This window comes from Nymphaea colorata, chromosome 3, assembly GCF_008831285.2.
Source record: "Nymphaea colorata isolate Beijing-Zhang1983 chromosome 3, ASM883128v2, whole genome shotgun sequence".
Lineage (NCBI taxonomy): Eukaryota > Viridiplantae > Streptophyta > Magnoliopsida > Nymphaeales > Nymphaeaceae > Nymphaea > Nymphaea colorata.
This window is the reverse complement of record NC_045140.1, coordinates 3,550,120-3,571,491: the sequence shown is the minus strand read 5'-3', so window position 1 is coordinate 3,571,491 and position 21,372 is coordinate 3,550,120. Positions and strand designations below refer to the sequence as shown.

The window sequence follows — 21,372 nt, the reverse complement described above, 5'->3', positions numbered from 1 at the left end:
AAAGGGAAGAGTGTTCGGTACTCAGCTGAATAATTGACTCTGAAAAAACTTTATAAGAGTCACACTTATATTAAAAGGATTCCACAATCTTCTGGTGAGGAAATTATTGCATAGAATACTAGTAATTATTGACATGTAGGTGCGCAATGTAATGTGATTTTGCATTCAGCAGCTAAATATTTAAGAAACCATTAATAAGCAATAAGTGAATTTGTTTACGATTGTGTTGTTTCTAATTGTCATATATGTTATATTTATTTGTATCTATATCGCCAAAACAACTTATAACACTATGGGGCTATTTGGTATCAGTACATATTATTACTGTCTCAAAGCCTTAAAAATTAAGGTAGATTCATGATGAAACATCTTTTAAAGTGTCTAATGAATCTATCCAATCTTTGGGCTACGTTACGTGCAAGAGATAGTAACCCAATATTACTCCTTCCAATAGCCCCGAAGGGCACGTTTGATTGCCTTAGACCTTAGATCCAGGGCTGAATTCAGATTCTTGGATCTAAGACCTAAGCTTTAAAATCTAACATTAAAGCACACCTTTGTTTGATGAGGCCTTGTCTCATGTCTCCCTCGATTGAATTTGGGATTCACGGAGAAGGAATTTTTGTATTAGAGATGCCTAAACAAACCAACCAAGTTTAAACCTTTCAAAAAATTTTAAATTTATATTAACTGCAAAATGAACGAGGAGCATGTAATTAAATAAGCAAAATGACAAGGGACACACACACACACATATATATATATATATATATATATATAAGTAAACGATGGCTCTAGTTATCTGGAGTCACCCAATCATCTAACAAAGACTGTCCATCTAAAGTAGACAGATGGTTGGGAGAAAAACAAAGATAAAAGCAACTAATATTAGATGATGAAAATACTCATCACATTTTCTTCTTATTTTCTCTTAATCGTTTATCATGTTGGATCAAAATGTGCAGATTAAATGGCTGGATGACTCTAAAAATGCTAGGGTTACGATTCAATTTTTCTATATATATGGATGGTGCAGATTAGATGATGGGATGACTTTAAAAAACCAGAGTCATTATTCAATTTCCTATATATACGGACAATGCATATTAGATAGCTGGGTGACTTTAAAAAACTAGAGTCACCATTCAATTTATATATATATATATACAAAATCCTGGATTGTCTCCTGAAAACCTCGATCTTCGTCAAGTCTATGTCTCTCGCTTTGCAATAGTTGATTGTCACCAATTGTTGCTCTTTCCCGCCACAATTTCTTGTATGGATCTTAACAAGGAGCCGTATGTTCTGGGTTTGAAATGGCCAAAATGCGTTTGCTGGTTAAATAGAAGACCCAAGCGAAGTGGAACTTAGAAAATTTTCACCTTAAAATTTGCCAAAATGCGCCCATGGTAAAACGTAGGAGTTTGTCTTTCCATTTCCATGTGAATGGCTGAACAAGGAAAGTATCTTAATATGAATAAAGTCGTGTAGTAAAACTTTTTTTTTTCTTTTCAGTTGGGACAGAAAACGTTCGTTAAAACTTGTCAATGTTACTATATTTTAATTGATATTAGAAACTAAGAAGAACGAAGAAGGGTAAGAATATACTTTAGTAAAAGATAATATGGAAGCGGAAAAACACACCTAATTACTTTGAAAAAAAAGTGGTTAAATGAAAGAAATCGCAAGTTAACTCTCTTATTTGTTATTTCATCAAAACTTGAGCTTGCTTTTGCAAAAAATTTCAAAAGAAATAGTCTCTCCCAAATTTTTTAATTCAAATTTTAATGTTTTATCATTAAAAAATTGTGAAAAGGGGTGTGGCTTTTCTGAAATTGAGGCAAAAGTAAGCCTCGAAAGAAAACTTCCCACATGCGAGACGTTAGCCGAGGGGTGCCGTCGTCCTCCCTATCCTCCGACGTGGCCGTGAGTCGGAGAGTGGCCCTCACCGGCAACCCCATTCTTGCTCAACACTCGTCACCATTTTCATACTAAAATTATAATATAACCTCATTTGTGCTTTTAACAATTGTTTACAGCGCTCTCAACAACAGTTCTTTATAGCAGTAACGGTCATGTGACATATGAATGAAGAGATCAAAGTTATTGGATGACTAAAATTTGAAATTTTTATGTAAAAAAGAAGATTAAGAGAATACTTATAAATGCAACAGTGGTCGATGATATTTCTAATAACAGTTTATGGTGTTTTTAGGATTTTTAATTTTTTGTCATCAAATGTAACATACTTGAATCCTCCTATAAACACACATATACAAGAAAATTGAAAACAGTTGACTATAAGATGTTTCCGGATAACCAAATGTTTAAAGTCGGTCACTAAAAGTACTACAATTTGTCACTAAAAATATTGCTATGACAAACTACTCTACACCTGGTACATTAGCAATGGTTTAAAAAAATTGATTCATATAGAAACGTTGGACAGCTGCCTCATTTCAATTCTTCTATACAGATGTCATTTTCTTTCATTTACAAGAAACAAACTGTTCAGAATCCAAAAAAAGAAAGGACTTTTGCTTTTGAACTTAAAGTAGAGTTGAGACCATCGAACCGCATGTCGGGTAGGAGGCGGCTTGTGAAAAGAAGCAAAGCTTCTACGACAAGTTCAGGTTATTCATGGAAGGAAGAGGGCGGAGTGGGCATTAGAAAGAAATTACGGAGGCATTCGTCCGCACATTTCAACAATTTTCAGAAACTTAATGCCCACTTTCTTTATTGTTTCTTTCTGTTTTCTTTTTTGGGGTGAAGAGTAAGCAGTTAAAGTATAAAATCTGCGGTCACCTGCTTTTCAGTTTTATTGCATTTCCCCCTTTTCCTGTGCTAGTGTTATGTGTGATGTTTTCTTCGGCAGTGTGGTCACTTCTCTCTCTCTCCTCCTTCCTCACTACTCTTCCCCGACACACACTCTCTCTCTCTCTACTCTTTCTCTCGCTGTGAGCCAGCTGGGGAGAGAGGTACCATGGAGATGCAGTTCTGGGCTTCCCGTTTTCATTCCACCAAGCACCTCACTTATTTGCAAACTGCCAGGCTCGGTTCCGGTAGCTCCTCTTTTCCCACATCTGTTTTCATCATCAGGACTGATGGCTTTTTCTTGCCTGCCTTTTAACGTCCCTGCAAAACCCAATTACTCTGCAATTCATGGGGTCTTCGTCTTTCGACTGGATTGCATTTTCCTGTGATGATCTTCCTCTTGTCTCCACATAGCTCAGTTTGGTTTTTCTTGTTAGTTCGAATTTGTTTATTCATCTATAGTTTTTCTTGCGTGGGCATTGTTGTATTATACTACTCTTTTTTATCCTGCGTATTCCAACATATCTGTCAGTTTTCGAGTAATTCTCCACTAATTTATGGGTTTTTAAGAAGGTGCACTATCTGCTCTCTCTGTCGATGTGTTTCCCTTTTGGGTTTGATGGGGTTATCTTGAGGGATATCATCTTAATTATGTCTCCATTACTCTTGTCTCTTTCTCATTTTTTTAGTATTTGGGTTATTGGTTCTTCTATTGTGTTAGTCTTTTACTTGGGTTTCTTTTGGTTTTTTGTTGGTTCTTTTGATGCAATTTCAGCTTGGAAATGAACAGGTTTTGCTGTAATTTTCGTTCTAGTATCATTGATGGAGTTTCGAGCTTTTAGGTTGGCCTTTAATTGGGTTGTGGCTTTATTTATTTGGTATTTTGTTTCATATATTCGAGCCGTTGGCTTACTTGAGCTCCATACCTGGTTACGTGTTAAAATTGGGATAGCTGAACACGCGAGAGGATCATAAATTATGCCACCTTGATGTCATCTTAGCAGTTGTTGCAGGAGCAATGACAGGACACAGGGACCGGGAGTTGGTCCCAAAAGAGTAGGACATACTTTCTTTTTCTTTTCCTCTATTTAATGGTTCTTAGTGATCTGTTCCTGAAGTATTCAGTTGTCTTTCCTTAGCTTCTAGCAAAGTCATCTTTTCTCAATACTGTCATTCTCACTAGATCCTACGGCACTTTATTGAGCGTATAATTCTTACTAGAATAAAGGAATGTGGAATCCCTGGTTGCAGTGTAATGAAGGAGGTGGTGGCCTGATAGGTTTCTTTTACTTTTCATCTTTTGGTCTTTGGAAGGAGATTCCAGACTGGTTTATGCTGTTAGATATGCTGACCAGTTATCGTCGATGAGAAAGTTATAGCTCTCCACATATAAGGATTGTTGTTTCCTTTTGCTTGAGTAGAAAGAACTGTTCAGCAAGTTTTAATTCTGCATTGGTGTGGTACTTTGAGTGTACTGGGCGTTATTTTCTTGTATGTTGAGATCATGTTGGATGTTCATTTTGTACCCTTAGGATGTTTCATATCATTTCCTTTCATCTCTTTGCTATATATTGGATTCAATTTGCTATTGATTGGGATTCTTCATTCTTCGTGATGTAGACTTGTGGTATTCTGTTATCTGTGAGTGTCTCATGTATAGCATGTGCAAGAAATCTTCTGAAGACCCTCTTGTTCATGTTTTAAACATGCGCTCAGGTTTTCTTTGTCCAACTGACATATCCATGTACTCTTTGAAATGGAAAACTCAACTATGGAAAGCACATTTCACTCCTATTTCATTAATTGAAAATACTTGTTTTGAAAATAACAAAGACTCTTTACCTGTGATGTTAATTATTTTGTTACAATTTTGTGAAATTTTTTGTTGCATTTACAAGTTTTTTGATAAAGAACTCATGATCAAACAGAGTCAACCATAAGCTTGGATGGTACTGAGGGAGATGAGGATGTCAGGGCATCATTCCAGTGCCCTTTCTGTTATGTAGATATTGAAGTACCCCTTCTCTGTAGCCACCTTCATGAAGAACATTGTTTTGATGTGAAGAATTCGGTATGCTTTCGTTTTCCTGCTCTCTGTTAGCTTGGCCTGACTAGTGACTGAAATATATGGAAGCAGATTCTCAGTGTCTTTTCTTTTTTTTTGATGATGAAAGGGTCGCATTTGCATAGTTGAAACTGGGACTTAGGATTGAAGCCTGAATGAATGCATAGTTCTCACTACCAGTCTACCATTGTAACAGCTTGAACACAAACTTAGAAAAGTAAATTGTCAAAGTCTAGATGAGAATAAGCAATGAAAACAGTGACAGACTATAAAAAATTTTAAAGTGTAATAATTCTACTTCATTTTATTCCTTTAAATAATAATCATCAATTGCATTACTTTGAATATAAATTTAGTTCTATTTCCTAATGTTCCAAATATAATGATCTAGAATTGCTACTTAAGGATCTTCACTGGTGGTGTTACTTGTGTCTATGATTTAGTTTATCAATCATTTAATCATATGTACATGTATCATGTCCCAATTTGTGGAACATGTCAAGTGTGTTCACATCCTGTTTTCTCCTTTGAACTGGTTAGGGAAGATGTCCTCATGTGTGCTTTTTGGTCATACCATGTAAACCTCCTTCAGATTCACTTTCAAAATTGGTATTAGAGCCTAGACATTCCTGCGTCCTAGGAAAACCCACTTCCAGAGAAAGGCGAGGCACCATCGGCCTTCATACCATACTTCTTTTTGGGGGCTAATTTGTTAAAGAACATAATCCATCTACAATGTATATCATGGTATCAGTAAACCATTTACAAGGATCTGTTTCATCTGGTACCTCCTTTATCACAGCCCCAATCTAGTCAATATTAGAGTGCTTAATGTAGCCCATGTTGGTCGAGCCAAAAGTTATATATGAAAATCATTAATTTATTTTTAATGTTAAAAATTTAGGAAAAAATTAGAAAAAAGGAAAATTCAAGAAAAGTATGTTTTTTTTGTTTTTAAATGAATGTTCATCTATTTGTCATGCATAAATCACACAAAATCATAATCTGTCAAGAGATCATCTTAAATCTTGTTCATCACAAAATAAACTTGTTCAATGAAAATGACAAATCAAAACGTGGTCATTCATCATCTTTGTCTTCATGTTCATCTTTGTTTCCATTGTCTGCTTCAAATTCAACATCCTCCCCTACATATATGGGCCCCTGATCATAATCTTCCTCTCCTCTTTCAGTGTTGAGTCAATCAAGATCTTCTTTATGTGGTGGTAGTTTCATAAAATCAAATTCAACATCCTCCCCTACATATATGGGCCCCTGATCATAATCTTCCTCTCCTCTTTCAGTGTTGAGTCAGTCAAGATCTTCTTTATGTGGTGGTAGTTTCATAAAATCCAGTACATCAAAGTGTTCTAAGATGATATGATCAACTTGGTCTCTATATATTTTTTGAAGGTTTTTCTGTTTGCCTAAAATAAGTAAGTTAAAATAAAATTTGTTTATACATATTAAGTGTACATTAATGGGCGAACTTGTGAAAGTTAAAACAAGTCCATTTTAGCTTATTACCTTTGTCTCAACTGTATATTATATCATATATAACCAAGGTCATTTAATCTTTTATATTCTAGTCTATTTCTCTTTTTGATGAGGTTTTGGTAGAAAATACTCTAATTTCTTTCACATGCATTTCTTCTGCACATGTGACTGAGGATTTTTATTGCCAATCCTTTAAGGATTGGGCTGTAATTCCCAGAATTATTCTATTACATATCTAAAGTTCTAAACACAGCTAAAACACTATGACAAACAATAGATAAAATTACGAAACCACAATTGTGAAAATTTCCAGAATTATTCTATTACATATCTGAACACAAATAAAATACTATGAGAAACAATGAACATTGCTAAACTACAATTGTGAACGACAACGTAAATTTTAATGTAGAATACTTAGAGTCTGAGGCACATTGTTGATTTGTTTCAAATGGTTACACTTCTTCCCACGTCACCTTGACAATCATCATCCATTTCCATCTCATGATAGAATGATATCTTCTTTGCAGATTTGACTACTAATGTCTACTTTTTTTTCCCTTGATGTGCTCCAGAACCATGTCATGCACACACACACGCACACACGCACGCACACAAATATATATATATATATATATATATATATATATATATATATATATATATATATATATATATGCAACAAAATTATGAATTAATAATTAACAAAAAGCTATTATTTTATCATTGATTCAACAAAAGAACAACCAAATGTTACATAATCAAATAATAAAATTTTCAGTTTTGAGCTCATACTTTATTAGAATCATATCTATATTTTTTTTCATTGTTTCATCAACAACTTTGATGCTTTTGATGTCACCATCAAAATCATCAAAAGAAGGAATAGCATGATCTATTAAACTTAGTTAGCAATGTGGAAGTAAAGCTTTCCCTCCAAATTCAAATTTTTCTGTGTCTACATCCAAACCTTGGATGATTCATAATTCTGTGTAAGTACAACGTCAAAATTGAAAAATTGAAGATATCAACCATAAACATATTATGAATCTATTGTAAAATAAAAAAGCTAGCGTAAAGAATTAAATGCATCACTTATATTTTTTTTTCTTTTGCAAAACAAGATCCAAATATGAGGGCACAAAAGGCTGTCTTAACCCATGCCAAATGTGTTTGACTCTTGGCTCATCTTTTTTTGAGAATAAAAAATACCATTGTGATTTTTAGTCAACAAAATTTGGTATGTAGACATATGGCAGTCTTGTGATCCAAAAAGCCTGTTTCTACTACGCAACAGTGTGCTTATGTTTCAAAGGTCAAGCGACCTACTTTTTTTAAGCATTAGAAATACTTTTTCGCCAAATTTTGTGCTACCAGCAAGTTCAGAAGCCACATGATGACTTTTCACAGGCATTTAGGAATTTGAGATACTTCAGTATGACTTAAATATCAGAACATCATTCAGTTTTTTTTCCCATATAGATTCATGGTGAATTTTGGTTCACAACTTTGAATTATTAAAAAAGATATTTTCTCATGTTGTTTCTATAATGTTTGTTTCTTGTTCTTTTTCATGGAGCACCTGTCCAAGTTACCTGTTATTGCATAGTCCTTGTGGTTTCACATTTGTTTCAGCTTTTAATAATCAGAGGTCCACATTAACTCCACTTGCTCATATATGAAATTGTTTAGGTATGCCCCGTTTGTGCAGCAAGTTTAGGAAAGGACACAATTGGACATTTCACTGTTCAGCATCCTCATCTGTTAAAGGTGCTTTAATCATGTTAAATTTCATTATTCCCAGTATGTGATTACAATGTTTAATTTGAAATGCTAGATCCCTAACAAAATTTCTAAATTTCAGAAGAGGAGGAAATCTCGTAAGGGACACTGGAATAGTAGGGCAGTTATGCGGGGGAAGGAATTAGACATTTCTTCAGCAAATGGTGGAAGCAACATGGCAGGTTCCTTAACTGATCCACTGTTGTCACCATTTCTATGCAGCATAAACCTTCCAGATTCGAATCAAAACAAAATATCAGGCTGCAATTTGGATAAAAAAATCACTTCTAGTCCACCAGATGCTAAAAGGTATATCTTTCTCTTTCAGTTGGTTACTTGGTTAGTTTTCCTGATATAACCTGACCCTGTTTCTTCAAGAGTGGCCATCCACGAGGACTTGAGAAATTTTGCTTAGTGCACAAATAAAGCTCTGCTCTCGAATGTGTCCATTCACATGCATTTTGACGTGATATAAATTAATTAGCAACTATTTCCTTCTCACTAGAGCCAGAGTCTAAAATGTGAAGGCTGCTTCAGTATGATGTTCTGGTTAAAGCTTCTCAAAATTGAAAAGTTCTGATAAAAGTTTGTAAAGCATCACTCTGATAATGGCAGTTTAAATATCTTGAGAGAGATTAACATTTAAGATTTACTAATTAAAACAAGTGCAAAACTATTAATTCTAATTTTGTTCTTGCTGGAAAATGCTGATGGATTGGCTGTTTGAACTTTATCTCTCAGAAAATAAGACCATAGCACATCGAATTGTTAGGGGAGGATGAGATGATGCAGTAAGGAGATCGATAATGTTAATAAAACTGGTTACAATAACACCTTTTCAAAAGAAGTAAAAGGCAGGCTGGTATGTCTTGTATATGTATTGAGGGAACAGTGCTCTCCTGTCTATCTTATATTCTGCTGTCAATAGTATTACCTAAAGTGGCAATGGAAATGCCTTGAGAAACAGCCTGTGAATCTGTCAAAGCACAGTTACTCACAAAACCACAAATTACAGCTACAAAATCTCATCTCTAGTGCTAAAAGCACTAAAAAATAGCACAAAGGAGACAAAGCGTCACTGTTCTAATAATGAAACAGCTTTAAAGTTCAGAATCACATTGGCCTGCGGTAGCTGAGGAACAATAGAAAAATAAAATAATGAAACAAATAAAGCAGAATGAAAAGTACAAAGAAGGAGAAAATGTCAAAGAAATCGACAAAAATGTATGTGCACACCTTTTTTACATTGATAATGAGGGCATTTTTGCAGTCTTATAAAAATAGCCCAAACATCACGGGCCACTCAAGCAAAGATATTAAAGAGTATCCCTGATAAATCTGTAGCAAGAAGTGGGCTGGCGTTAGTCTGTGCTTTTATGAAGTATGGCATATATTCGATAACTCCATTCTTTGTGCATTTGTTTAGAACATTGTGTTTGGAAAGACTTACCACTGTTGACCTCCTTCATTCTCGTGTCTTACTGTTTTATCCTTTTTAATTTCTCAATGAAGCATCAAGGAATGTAATTCTAATGGAGGAGAGGACCAAGAAGATATTGAGAGGGTTCAAAGGGCAGAATGCATTCAGCAGGTAGTCATGTCAACAATTTTCTGGGGTGGTTATCCAGGTTGAGCTGATGCCATGCCAAGTCGGTTCCATCATTTTGTTGCATGATCTTGGTACTCGATAAACTTGAGGCAGTTTATATTTGGGCCGTTTTCAGGCAGGCAATGAATATAGGTGGTCTGGATCACAAGGAACTTGTAGTTGCCATGGAAACTATGCAGTGTGGCCTTTTGCCAATGTAGCTATATACGTAATAAAGCATGAACCCTATGGCTGCTAAAGGGTAAGTCTTTGTTGTTAATAATATACTCCAAAGTAAACTCGGGTTGCTCTTATATGAACTCTATGAGCACACAAATCGTCAAACATCTGCTCTCTGATAATAGATTATGCAAAATAAGAAACTGCAAAGCGTATACCTCGGGTTGAAAGTTAAGTTCAACAGCAAATGTTATTAATGTATGCATTAATTTGGTTTGTCATAATTTGATTATAGTCCTCAGGAATAATGCCCTGACTAGTTCTGCAAATTTGTCTAGTCTGGTATTACTGTTTTGGCATTCTTGGCTGTAGCAGATGCAGTTGCAATCCAACATCCAAAATATATGTTACCTGTACCAGCTTTGACCGGTTTCCGGCGTTAGTTCGGTTTTGCATAGTTTTCGTTACTTTCTTATAATTGAAGCTAAGATCCTATCTCAGAAACAATGTAAAACATGGAGGAGCTCTTATCTAATGATGGTCAGCCTGCTCGGGTTGGCATGCACGTTATTCTTAGATAATAGCATAAAACCGGTCCTTGTGTCCATTCTAAAGAGTGTTCCTGTGGTATCAATCCACGGCATTATAGTTGTATATGACTACTTCAAGAATCTCTTGGGCAGCTTAAAAGGTTTCTTTGTTTTGCCAATAATATGAAACCCGTGAACTGTCTCCATGGAAAGCCTGACTTCCATTTGACCTGTAGATTAACAGAAGATTTCCATTGATGACTGCGACGACAATGAATGACCTAAGGGCACACTCTGCATGAGTATGGTACTTTACTAAGTTTAACTTTGTCAGAAAGTTTTCGTCTTCTTAAGCAGTTCAAAGTCCTTTGGATGATGAATATAGAGAATCCATCTGATTATATGATTTGGACGAGGACTTGATTATCTCAACTTGATTCATTAGGCAAAATCTTGTTTTAAATATTTTGCAGGAAACTAATCTAACGAAGGGACAGAGAAATCTAGGTTTCGTAAAAGTCAGAAGCAAAGATCACATGCAACGGTTTGAAACAACAAAAAGTATATTTGCTTTTTTGACTAGGTTCAGTAAATACGTTCAAAACGACTATATTCTGCCACATGCAACGGTACCATGTTCCTTTAAGAAAACGCGTTTTTACTTTAATTTCAAAACTCGTGTGTAGATAGAATTGGGAGTTTTGTCACTGGTCATTCTGTCTCTAGATTGTCAGACGCATGACACAAACATAACGTAGGAATCTTGTTGAACATCTCAATAATTTTGCGCTACCCAAAAGATTAATCAAAATTTGGCATTGGAAGTTGGAACCATTATTTTTTTTAGGAGAAAAAAATCAACAGAGATACGCTTGGGGATTTTGACATTGACCAAACATCGTTTCGAACAACATCAAGCATAGCCATCAGCTTATGACATCCGATAAAATGTCAAATTTCAAACGGCAAGATGTGAGTCGAGTTAAATAAGTTATTGTAAACTAATGATGAGTGTGCATAAACTAAATCAAACTATTGTTATTAAGGAAAACATTTTCCGGTACAAAAGAATGGTAAATATCCAGGAAATCATAAAAGACTGGCGTTCAGCTGAGAATATCAAACAAGTTATGTTGCTTCAACCTTAAATGTATTAGTAGCAGTAAAAATAAAATTTCAGCAACATAAATGCATGCCAACAAAGCTTCGTCTATATTTACCAACGTAGTTCAACTGCCCGATTAAAAGAAGGTTAACTAAGAGTTAGATACTCTGGCTGTTTCCTTCTGGTAATGGTCTTTCTTTTGAATCCCCGCATACTGATAAAAAGAAAAGAAGCAATGGCGAAAGAAATATAAACTGAAGGGCGCCTTAATAAAAGCTGGTTCCCGATCGACTCGAAGAAACCTTGAAAAACGATTGCATATTGCAATACACATTGTCTCCTATGAGCCCACATTGCCATATCATAAAAGTTTGAATAATTCTGAATCATTTGATTAGTTTATTATGCCGATATGGGCCGAATCGACCTCACAACCCCCTCCAATATTGACAACAGTGGAATTAACTAACCTACATATAAAGAAAGTATGTAAGTTTAACGCTTTCAACTTGGAAGTTGCCATGAACTTAACAGCCAATGTATTTAATGAATACCCCAAGAAAGTCTACATAGAAAGTTCTGAAAGCATTTAGTCTGTGCACTATTGCATTTTATGTTCGAATAAAGGAAAAAATGGAAGATCGAGTTCAACGAATGGAGTCCTAAGAGTGCTGATCCTTCATAAAAATTCGTGTTAATTAAGAGAAGGATTGCCACTTGCCAGCCAAGCCTTCGGGGAAGAAGGAACCATCTGTAGCTTGAATTCTTCTGTTCTGCACCACGTCCGCATTGATAAACTGTAACTTGCAGCCGCAGATGTGGATGCTCGTATACACATGCTAACCGGAGATCTGATAGAGCTCATTCTTCATGAGTTTATGGCAGGAGAGAGAGAAGAAGGGGGACAAGAATCGGTCCACTTTGCTTCATAATGGCATCCCTACATGCCACCCAACTCAATCGGTTGGGCACTTGGGCTACCCATCACTTAGTGAGAGAGAGAGAGAGAAAGGGAGCTGCTCAAGTAGTTACGAAGAAAAAGAAGGGAAAGGCGATCCACCAACAGTGCTGCAGTTCTTCAAGAGATCAAAAAGATGGTGGAGAAGAAAAGGGAAAAATATCAGTACGCACCCAGCATTCAGCTAGTTGTTGATTGTTAGCAGGTATGAGGCACCAAACTTATATACGAAGCTTCCAGACTAATAAAACTCTATCGATTCATATTATTTCTGTTCTGAAAATACATCCTCATTCACAAGAGAAGAAAATTCTTTCATCCATTCACATACACCTCATAAAACTAATCATAATACATTAAATAATAGCGACAACACCAACAAAAATAAAGCTGCGGTGAAGAACACCAATATTATAACTCGGACCAGGCTTGCTTGATTCCCATCTGTGCGATTCAGAGCTTGTCATTCCTACGGACCAGTAGCACCACCATCCTTTGCACCATGAAAGCAACGAAACAAGAATCCCATTTCTTGGAAGAGCAGAGGGGAAAACCAAGATGGGACATTGGCATGAGGGTACAAGTAGATACTTGAGACCGGAAAACTAAGACCACCCATGGCCCTAGTCTTCCTGCTATCCGAAAGAAGAAGCAGATCAAAGTGTTGAACTTGAGGCGCAGCTATCACTTGATATATCTTGCCCCAATGATGCAACAGATAGAACACATATTTATACTCATGGGAAGAAGAGCAGGAAGCTTTGGGGGTCTGACTTTGTTTCCTGTCTGTCTGTCTGTCTACATAAGAGAGTTAGATCAAGAGCGAGAGAGAGAGAGAGAGAGAGAGAGAGAGAGATTTTAACTTTGCACTGCTGGATTATTGTGGAGCACGCATACTGTACAAAAGGCAGAAAAACAAATGCCAGATATTCGCTCCCCCGCATGCACGCCGGGCTCTTTGCAGTACACTGCGGCACGTTTCTAGAGACAGAGAAGAAAAGCAAAGGGGGTGGTCCTTTTTTTTCTCCCCAAGGGGCTGTTCTGGTGATTTTTTATGAGTGTTCTTTGAGAGGTTGTGTTGCCTAAAGTTGAGGCTCTTTCTGGGACTCAACTTTTGGAATAGCATTTTTCTTTGTATTCATGTTTATGTGTGTGTTTGTTGTGGTACAAGTTCTGTGGTACTGACTGTGTGGTTTTGAATCTGCTGATGCTTTGTTCAAAAGCAACCCGTAGATGCTTTTCAGAACACTAAAGTTGACTTGGGCAGTCATGCTTTCAAAATTTCTCAAGGGTGCGATGCTTTTATTTGCCATTTTAAAGACCTAAGTTGTTCGCAGTGGTACTGTTTAGTTCCTTTTCATATTAATTTGCATACATTTTCATCTTTCTGTATGTGTTTCAAAATTGATTGTCTTGTCAATTTTTTATTAAAATAAGGGGTGGGGGAAAGGGGGACAGTAACACAGACTCAGTTTAATGTAATGTAGCTCATTCTTCTTGGCTAGACTTGGGAATCCAAAGAAACAGAGGTTAAAGAAGTTGGGAATCCTGCTCACTCTTAAAGACATCAATAATCATTTTGCATAGTTTTAAAGACATCAATAATCATATTTGTTATGACCCAGCTCACTCTTACACTGAACTCAGGCTCTTCTCAGGCTCTTGGTTTGATAGATCAAGATCCATCTCCATCCTTCTTATATGTCCTCAAGGATTCCTCTCAAGATTCAATGTATGACTAAACTTTCACACTTGCAACCCCCTTCAGCTATACACATCTATGTATGTGGAACCTCAAGTCTTGAGTATTGAACCTACTTTGATACCAATTGTCACGACTTGATCCACTCCTATACCAGGCTCGGACTCTTGATCTAACATATCCTAACCCAACCCCTAACAGCTTCAATTCATACTTCAAAAAAAGGGCTAAAAGCCAGAATAATCTATCACCTTGCCGACCTCTTTATTTGCCATTGAAGATTCCTCTGAGTATTCAATAAGAGACTAAACTTTCATATAGTCTTTATATTGGCTAAATCACTCGATTAGGTGATGTTAGGAACTCCATATTCTGGACTCTTTCCCAGTCGCAGGCTAAATCGAATCGATGATGTAATTTCCAAGGCCAACAAAAGCAAGAGGGTATTAGATGCCTGGGGGTTTTGCATCAAGTACATAGTAAATCACATGCATCCTTCCATGTTGTTAACTTATGACACCCAAGAAGAAAAAAGCTCCATTGCTACTCATTTGAGAAAAAAGTTTTTCTAATCATAAAGGAATGTTAAGGCTATCATGTTTATAGTAAAGTGTAGCACAAAGGCAGTGAAATACACGCACTGGTTCCAAAAAATACTTGCAAAATTCAACATTTTATGTTTGTTCAACCACTGATAAATGGATCAATTGCTTGACCAACGCAGTTTATAAACCACACCAAACTTGTTCCTATAAACAAAACTAAAAAGCTCTTCGACGACTCACAACAACGGCGAAAGAATCAGTTAGATCGAGGACTGCAAAATTCATGAACGAGCTTTTTTTTTCTGAATGATGGGTTTCCCTCGTAATGAACTTCTAAACTTTTCTTTGGTTTGGCTTCATTTCATGGACGTATTGATCATAGTTTAGTACTAAGAAGCAGCTAATCAAAAGTCATGAGCCATATTAGCTGATGTTTCATTCGCATATATATTCTTTCCTAGGAAAAAATACGACACCCATGACTTACCAGCTCATAATATATATACATATATATATATATATATGTCACAATACCAAAACTTAATAATAAAGAAACATTGCATGTTCTTTCCAAATCAATTTAGCAAAGTTTTCAATTAGAAACTCCCAGAAAAGAAAAACAATGATATAAGCACATGGGGACAAGGTTAAATAGCAAATGATAAGCAGCCCAAGTGGAGGGGTCAATAAGAGACACTAATGTGGTCTTTTGAAGAGGGTGTTTTTTTCTCTCTCTTTTTCTCTCTCTCTCTCTATATATATATATATATATATATATATATATATATATATATATATATATATATATATATATATATATAATAACAGACACTAATGTGGTCTTTGAAGAGGGTGTTTTTCTCTCTCTATATCTTCCTAGCAATGTATATATATATATATATATATATATGAGAGTGACTTAGAGAGGGAAGATGTGGGACCGACGGGCTTCGTAATTCGCGGCCCAGGACCATGAATGGGGCCCACTGTGTTGAAATTTTTTTTGCTTTACCCATCATTTGGTCGGTCATTTACAAGGAAACGTGGCGCACCTCCAAGGAGGAAGGGGGAGAAAAAACTGACCAGACTTTGCTAAAAAGTGGCTGAACTGTCTGTGACTTTTACGCTTTTTGCTTTTTAACTCCGGTTGGTGGAGCCTCCATAAGTCAAACGTGCAAAAAGCGAAGGGCGTTCGGTGAAACAAACGGGCGTGGCTGTTCGGGTGGGAGTGGCTACGGAAAAGAGGCTTGGCTTCTAAGGCAATTCAAGGGTGGTGGGGGAGCTGTCGCCTCTCCTTTTAATTCCTTTCTTTTGTTTTTCTTAAAGTGAATCGGGAAATGGATGCGTGTATCGAATAAAAAAATCTTGTTATATATAATTACAAAATAAAATAATATAATAATAAATGAATTGAAATGTGATGCACTAGTATGAAGTGAGATTGCTAGTGGATCGGTCGCATGTTTGGATTTGATTTGATTCGATTCAAATCAGCCGATTCGGACCAATTTTGATTTGATAAGTTCCCCACTTACCTTTCACCTTTGGAAAAGTTGAGGACCCACATTCTCCAGACTTCTTTTCTTTTTGTTCATTTCTTTTGGAAGGTCCTCCTTTTTGTGTCACCCCAACCACAAACACATTTGATGGGGCCCACCCTTGCGAAGTTTTGTTTTAGCGAACCCGTGAAAGCCGGGAGATCGGTGAGGTCACGTTTTAGAGGTAGTTTAGTAGCAAGAACATTTAGGGAATGTTTGATCAATATGTTTTAAAGATTGAAGTAGATTCATGAAACCTTAATTCTAACATTTTATGAATCTATTCTAATGTTTGGGACAGATTCATTAAACGCTCACTAAATATCCTTGCCACTAAATGACCCTTAAGTAAGACAAGTTCCATAGAATTTTCTTGAAAATTCATCATTTGATGACAAAGTTATGCTTACTTCAAATTTGATAACATGTAAAGGAACATCTTTGTAATTCAATGTCTCTTCTTGGGAGTTAGAATCCTCCCTAATCAATATTACCAAGTTTTCCAGAGCGAATTGCACTTCAGTTAATGAGCTTGGAGACATTATGGTCTTGTAGCTATGTTCAACGTCATTTGAATCGGCCTGAATTTGGCATCCTTATTTTAAACTGAATAGTTTTTTTTATTTCAAATTCCTTATATCATTATTTTCCAAAATGATTTCCAAATATTGTTGGCCGATTCAGTCCCAAGCCTGCATATTTGGTCCAAGAATCGATGAGGAGTGGTTGTGATGCGACCTTTTATATGAACCAATTTTAGTTACAGCAGTGGTTGAATCTTGAACTTCATTAGGAGATAAAATATGTTGAATAAACGCAAGTTTGATATTTACATGTATCTAGCAATCAAATGAATAATCATGCGTTCTTAAAATAATCAAGCTTTCATGTACTTTATTCCATCCAAAATATCTCCATAATAAGAATATGCAATGATGGGTGCATCTATATTACACAATATGAAGCAAAAGTATAGCAAAAATTAAAGACAGACATTTGTTAATTTCTAGAAAATAAATTTCTAACTGATTAAAACTATACCAACTTTTTTTTTTTGCAGAAACACAAACTGCTGGGTTAGCAATGGATACATATTTGGTACAAGCTTTTTGCACACAACAATAACTAATTTCTAATAAAATATATGGGAAATAGGGTTCCTTGAGATGTATTTATGGTGTTTTATGAATCTATGTCAAAGATTGAAACATATTATAAGATGTATTACTGTTCCTATTACTAAACATCCCCCAGCCCTTTTATTTTCAAGTGGAAAACAAGCTCTGTCAAGAACAAGAATGCCAAGAAAAAAATATTAAAAGAAAGAAAGAGAGGCCAGAGCTGCTAGCTAGCAACCCTAATTGCAACAAAGAAAGAAAGAGGGATGGATGGATTGTTGGTTGTCTCCCTTTGCAATAGGTATGCAAGAAATTGGTTGCCATATTAAAGAGAGGGAGGTGGTCGGATGTCATTAGAGACTTCTCCCGGCATTTTTAAAAAGCCGGGCAGGTGAGTTATTACTGACAGAAATGATCGATACTAGATTAATAGCAATGTGAATTAATTCTTGGAAACAACAAGGGGTTTCAAACATCTGCAAGTAATGTGAAATTTAATGCCATATACATAGCTTGGAGTATGCCAAACAAACTCATTTTGCTAAGTCTAATTCTTGGTTTTCATTCCAAATAGAATACTCTTAACTCCTAGATTGGTCCAAACTCTAAGAATAATATTTTCAATACTTGCAGTGCAGAGAGACTATGTTTCAGATGGAGCGTGTTCTCCCGCACCATGGAGGCACTACATGTCAACCTTCAATACTCCAATCGCTTTACACACCTTTCGTTTTTTTAATACTAGGGACCAGGTCTAGACTTAAGACTCCTAAACTTTAGAAAATTAAAATCCATTTCTTTAACAGTTTTGTTAATTAAGAACATCTACGGTCCCCATTCCCTCTCCTCAAATATTGAAAAATATAAAAATCATGCCAAAAAGAAAAAGTTTTTGTTCCTGCTCGTGCTTATGGCGCATGGGTTTTGGGGTTCAACTCCAGTTTCTTTTTCACGACCCAAGATTACAATGATACTCTCAATATTTGATCGTGCTCTAGTGGTGATTTGAAAAATGAAAAAAAAAAAAACAATTTTTTAGGTTTCTGTCCAACCAATCACAAGTAATTTAGTCATAATTGAGTTTTGAATGCAGGCTGAAATGAAAATTTATGCCTAAAAATTTCATGCTTATGAGGTCAATTTTTTTCAACTATAACCAAAAGGTACGCTCTTAAATGCGAAGAATACCATAGAAGTTCTCATATCCATTTAGTTGGATGTGCTGAAAAAAAAAAATTAGGTTCAATTGTTAGTTGAATTTGGACTTTTGCATGTAGTTTCATACTCCAATGTCAGTTTATTATCCTATTGAGACACAATAAAAGATTTAATCCTAATTAACATACCAACTATGAGCCTTGCAAACAGGGACAAAGCCAGGATTTTCTTCAAGGGCGGGCGACAGTCCAACCTCTGGATCCGAGTACGGTCAAATTGAATTCAAATAAAAAATATATATACTGCAATTAAAAAATTTTACCTCCCCTCCCTCTGCCCCTGCTTGCAAATCAAAATAACATCACCAACATAAAACAAGGGAGTTAAACAAGCTGATGCGGATATGCACACTTTGAGGTCAATAATTATATTGTCTACCTTCGACACACTATTTTGCAATAGGGATTTGGTGCCTCAAGAGATGAGATGAGGCCGACTTCTGTTAAGAAGCAAAGCATGCAGCACGATGCATGCATACTAAGCCTTCAAAAACTATTTTCTTGACATTGTTCTTCGTATTGTCTTTGAGTGGTGCTTGCCGCCATCATTTTCAGGCATGATTTTCCGTCGACCTTATGCTGACAGGCAATATTCTGTTTTCTATGAGAATGATAACAAATTTATATACATATGTGATGCTATTATTGTTGTATGTTAGCACGATCATATGCATGCAAGAAATGAAAACCTGGCATGAGCATGTTCATCGATTGGCTGAAGGGCTTTGCTTTTTTGGTCTTCATTTAGGAGGAACATATCTCTTAGAGGTTTCGGGTCTCATACGCTCTTCCACTAGCGGACGGTATTTTTGTAGCAGAACACTTGCATTTACCTTCCTAAATCAAACTTTTGCTTAAAATGTGTCAAAATATGATTGATAGCATATTTTGAGTTGTTTGGTTTGTTTTCAAAGAAGAAAAAAAGGCTAGTTCGGTTTTTTTTTGTTTGATCGATTGTAAGGATGCCGTAAGAAGAAAAAAGATGATGTCGAAGAGGAAATTAAATCTTCGACGGTTATTTGTAATTCCCTCAAGTGCTAAGAAAGACATGTTTGTACACTTTCTTTGCTCTGTCGTTCTTCTTCAAGTCACTAAAGTAGAAGCTCATCCTCGTTCGCAAGTTTGCAATGGTAGTTCATGTGTAAATTCATTTACACTGCATTTCCAATGTAACAAGGAAATAAATGAGATTTTTTTAGGAGAAGAGAGGAGTTGCCTTTTTCTGATGGGAGGTGACGATACGGGCGATGGGTAATGATAGTCCCAAATCTTCACGTCCACAGGGCTCATATGGAAGGTGAGAAGGGTCAGGAAGCCCAATCTTAAAGCCCATGTGAATTAAACCCGTAACACCACGGCGCTCTCTCTTTCTCTCTCCCCTTCTTTCCCTCTCTTCCTCTTTTTGTTTGTGTGCTAGCTAGTTTGGTGCTGCTCTTTGTGTCATGTTGGTTCAGTGCAACTGCATTGGGAGGTTCAATAGTTAGTGGTATCAGAGCCTCGTTTCCGACACTAAGTTGTAAGGCAACAAGCATGTCTAACTTTTACCAAGATTTTGAGTGATCACTTTATTTGAACCCACTTATATCTCGTTGATTGTGGAAGATAAAATCTCCACTACTATGATAAGAGAAGAAGACTAACACTCTACTCGCTCCAATTCTCTAAGGTAAGAATGTTGTCGGTCTTTGTGATGCCTGTTAAGACGAAGAACATTCTGCCTCAAGGGGCAAAGTGTAGCTGGTCAGGCTAGTCGGAGTGCATTAGCAGTCGTGTCCTCAGTTTTATTCTAATGGGCATTGTGCCTCTACATCTACATCCATAGTGGTACAGTGCAATGCTTAAGTTGATTGGTGCACCATTGCCACTGTTGACATAAATGCATAGTAAGACCCCAACAGCATGAGGAATTTGGGAGGATTGTAATCCTCTTGCTCATCCCAAAGGAAGAATAACATGCCAAGACCATAGTAATAGAAGCCATTAGTTGGTTAATCTAAAAGAGATGAAACCCAAAAGCTTCACTGCTCACCGACCCATTCATATGTGATGGAGATAAAAGACTATCGTTTCTCATGCTAAAAAGATATTTTTGGTGACTGCAGGGATTTTCTTTTGTGACTGCTTCGCTAGTAATCGAAGAGAAGTGGGAATGATGGGTCATCTGTGGGAAGGCCCCCAGTCGACGAAAATACATGGGATTTTAGACTCGATGCTTTATGCAATGTAGTCTATAAGGCAATCTCTAAAGTCATGACATGAAGAATATTTTGGCGAAGGTGAGCGGCGTTAGAAGATGAAGTAGGTTCTAAAATCAATCCTGCAAAGTCTTCCTTCTTTCCCTTTCACATTCCTTTGGAGGAAATTGATAGTTGTCCAATATTCTTAAGAGGTTAGGGAAGTTCTTGTTTACCTCAAAGCTAGCCCCGCTTGGAAAAACAGGTGTTAATCATACTCAGGAAGAATATATGCCTTATTAGACATGTTAGTAGACAGGTAGCCAACTATTGGCTGCCGTGTTTTGAGTTTCCTCCTGTTATTACATGAATTGTAGCAGGCTTCTTTGGGGGGGACAATGAGGAGTAGCATAGGATCCATTTTGGAAGAGTGGGGAAAATTATGTGAGCCAGCCAGGGAAGGCAGAATTAATTTAAAAGATTTGGTTGTGCTGAACAGAGCAAATATGACTTTTGCTGCTTTCAAGTGCTTACTTTCTGATTCAGCCTGGGCGAGGCT

General features: G+C 36.4%; 1 protein-coding gene across 2 annotated transcripts; it reads left to right on the top strand.

The window, feature by feature from the left end:
- The first annotated feature begins 2,639 nt into the window (after positions 1–2,639).
- Positions 2,640–10,342, top strand: LOC116251639 (protein DEHYDRATION-INDUCED 19 homolog 6-like). Of its 2 annotated transcripts, none has more exons than XM_031626019.2 (5): positions 2,640–3,062; positions 4,743–4,885; positions 8,069–8,146; positions 8,244–8,467; positions 9,671–10,342. In XM_031626019.2, exons 1-5 carry the CDS (start codon positions 2,984–2,986, stop codon positions 9,789–9,791), a joined length of 645 nt encoding a protein of 214 aa, XP_031481879.1. In that variant the 5' UTR covers positions 2,640–2,983; the 3' UTR covers positions 9,792–10,342. The 2 variants fall into 2 exon arrangements, with proteins under 2 accessions (XP_031481879.1, XP_031481878.1); XM_031626018.2 differs by having other exon boundaries at positions 2,657–3,062; positions 8,241–8,467.
- The last annotated feature ends 11,030 nt before the right edge of the window (positions 10,343–21,372 follow it).

What these genes read in the sequence shown, in the direction of transcription:
- LOC116251639 (XM_031626018.2), top strand. Translation starts at nt 2,984, where the DNA reads ATGGAGATGCAGTTCTGGGCTTCCCGTTTTCATTCCACCAAGCACCTC. An exon ending in AACTGCCAGGCTCGGTTCCG is followed by an intron (nt 3,063 to 4,742) that starts GTAGCTCCTCTT and finishes ATGATCAAACAG; the next exon opens with AGTCAACCATAAGCTTGGAT. An exon ending in AGTCCACCAGATGCTAAAAG is followed by an intron (nt 8,468 to 9,670) that starts GTATATCTTTCT and finishes TTCTCAATGAAG; the next exon opens with CATCAAGGAATGTAATTCTA.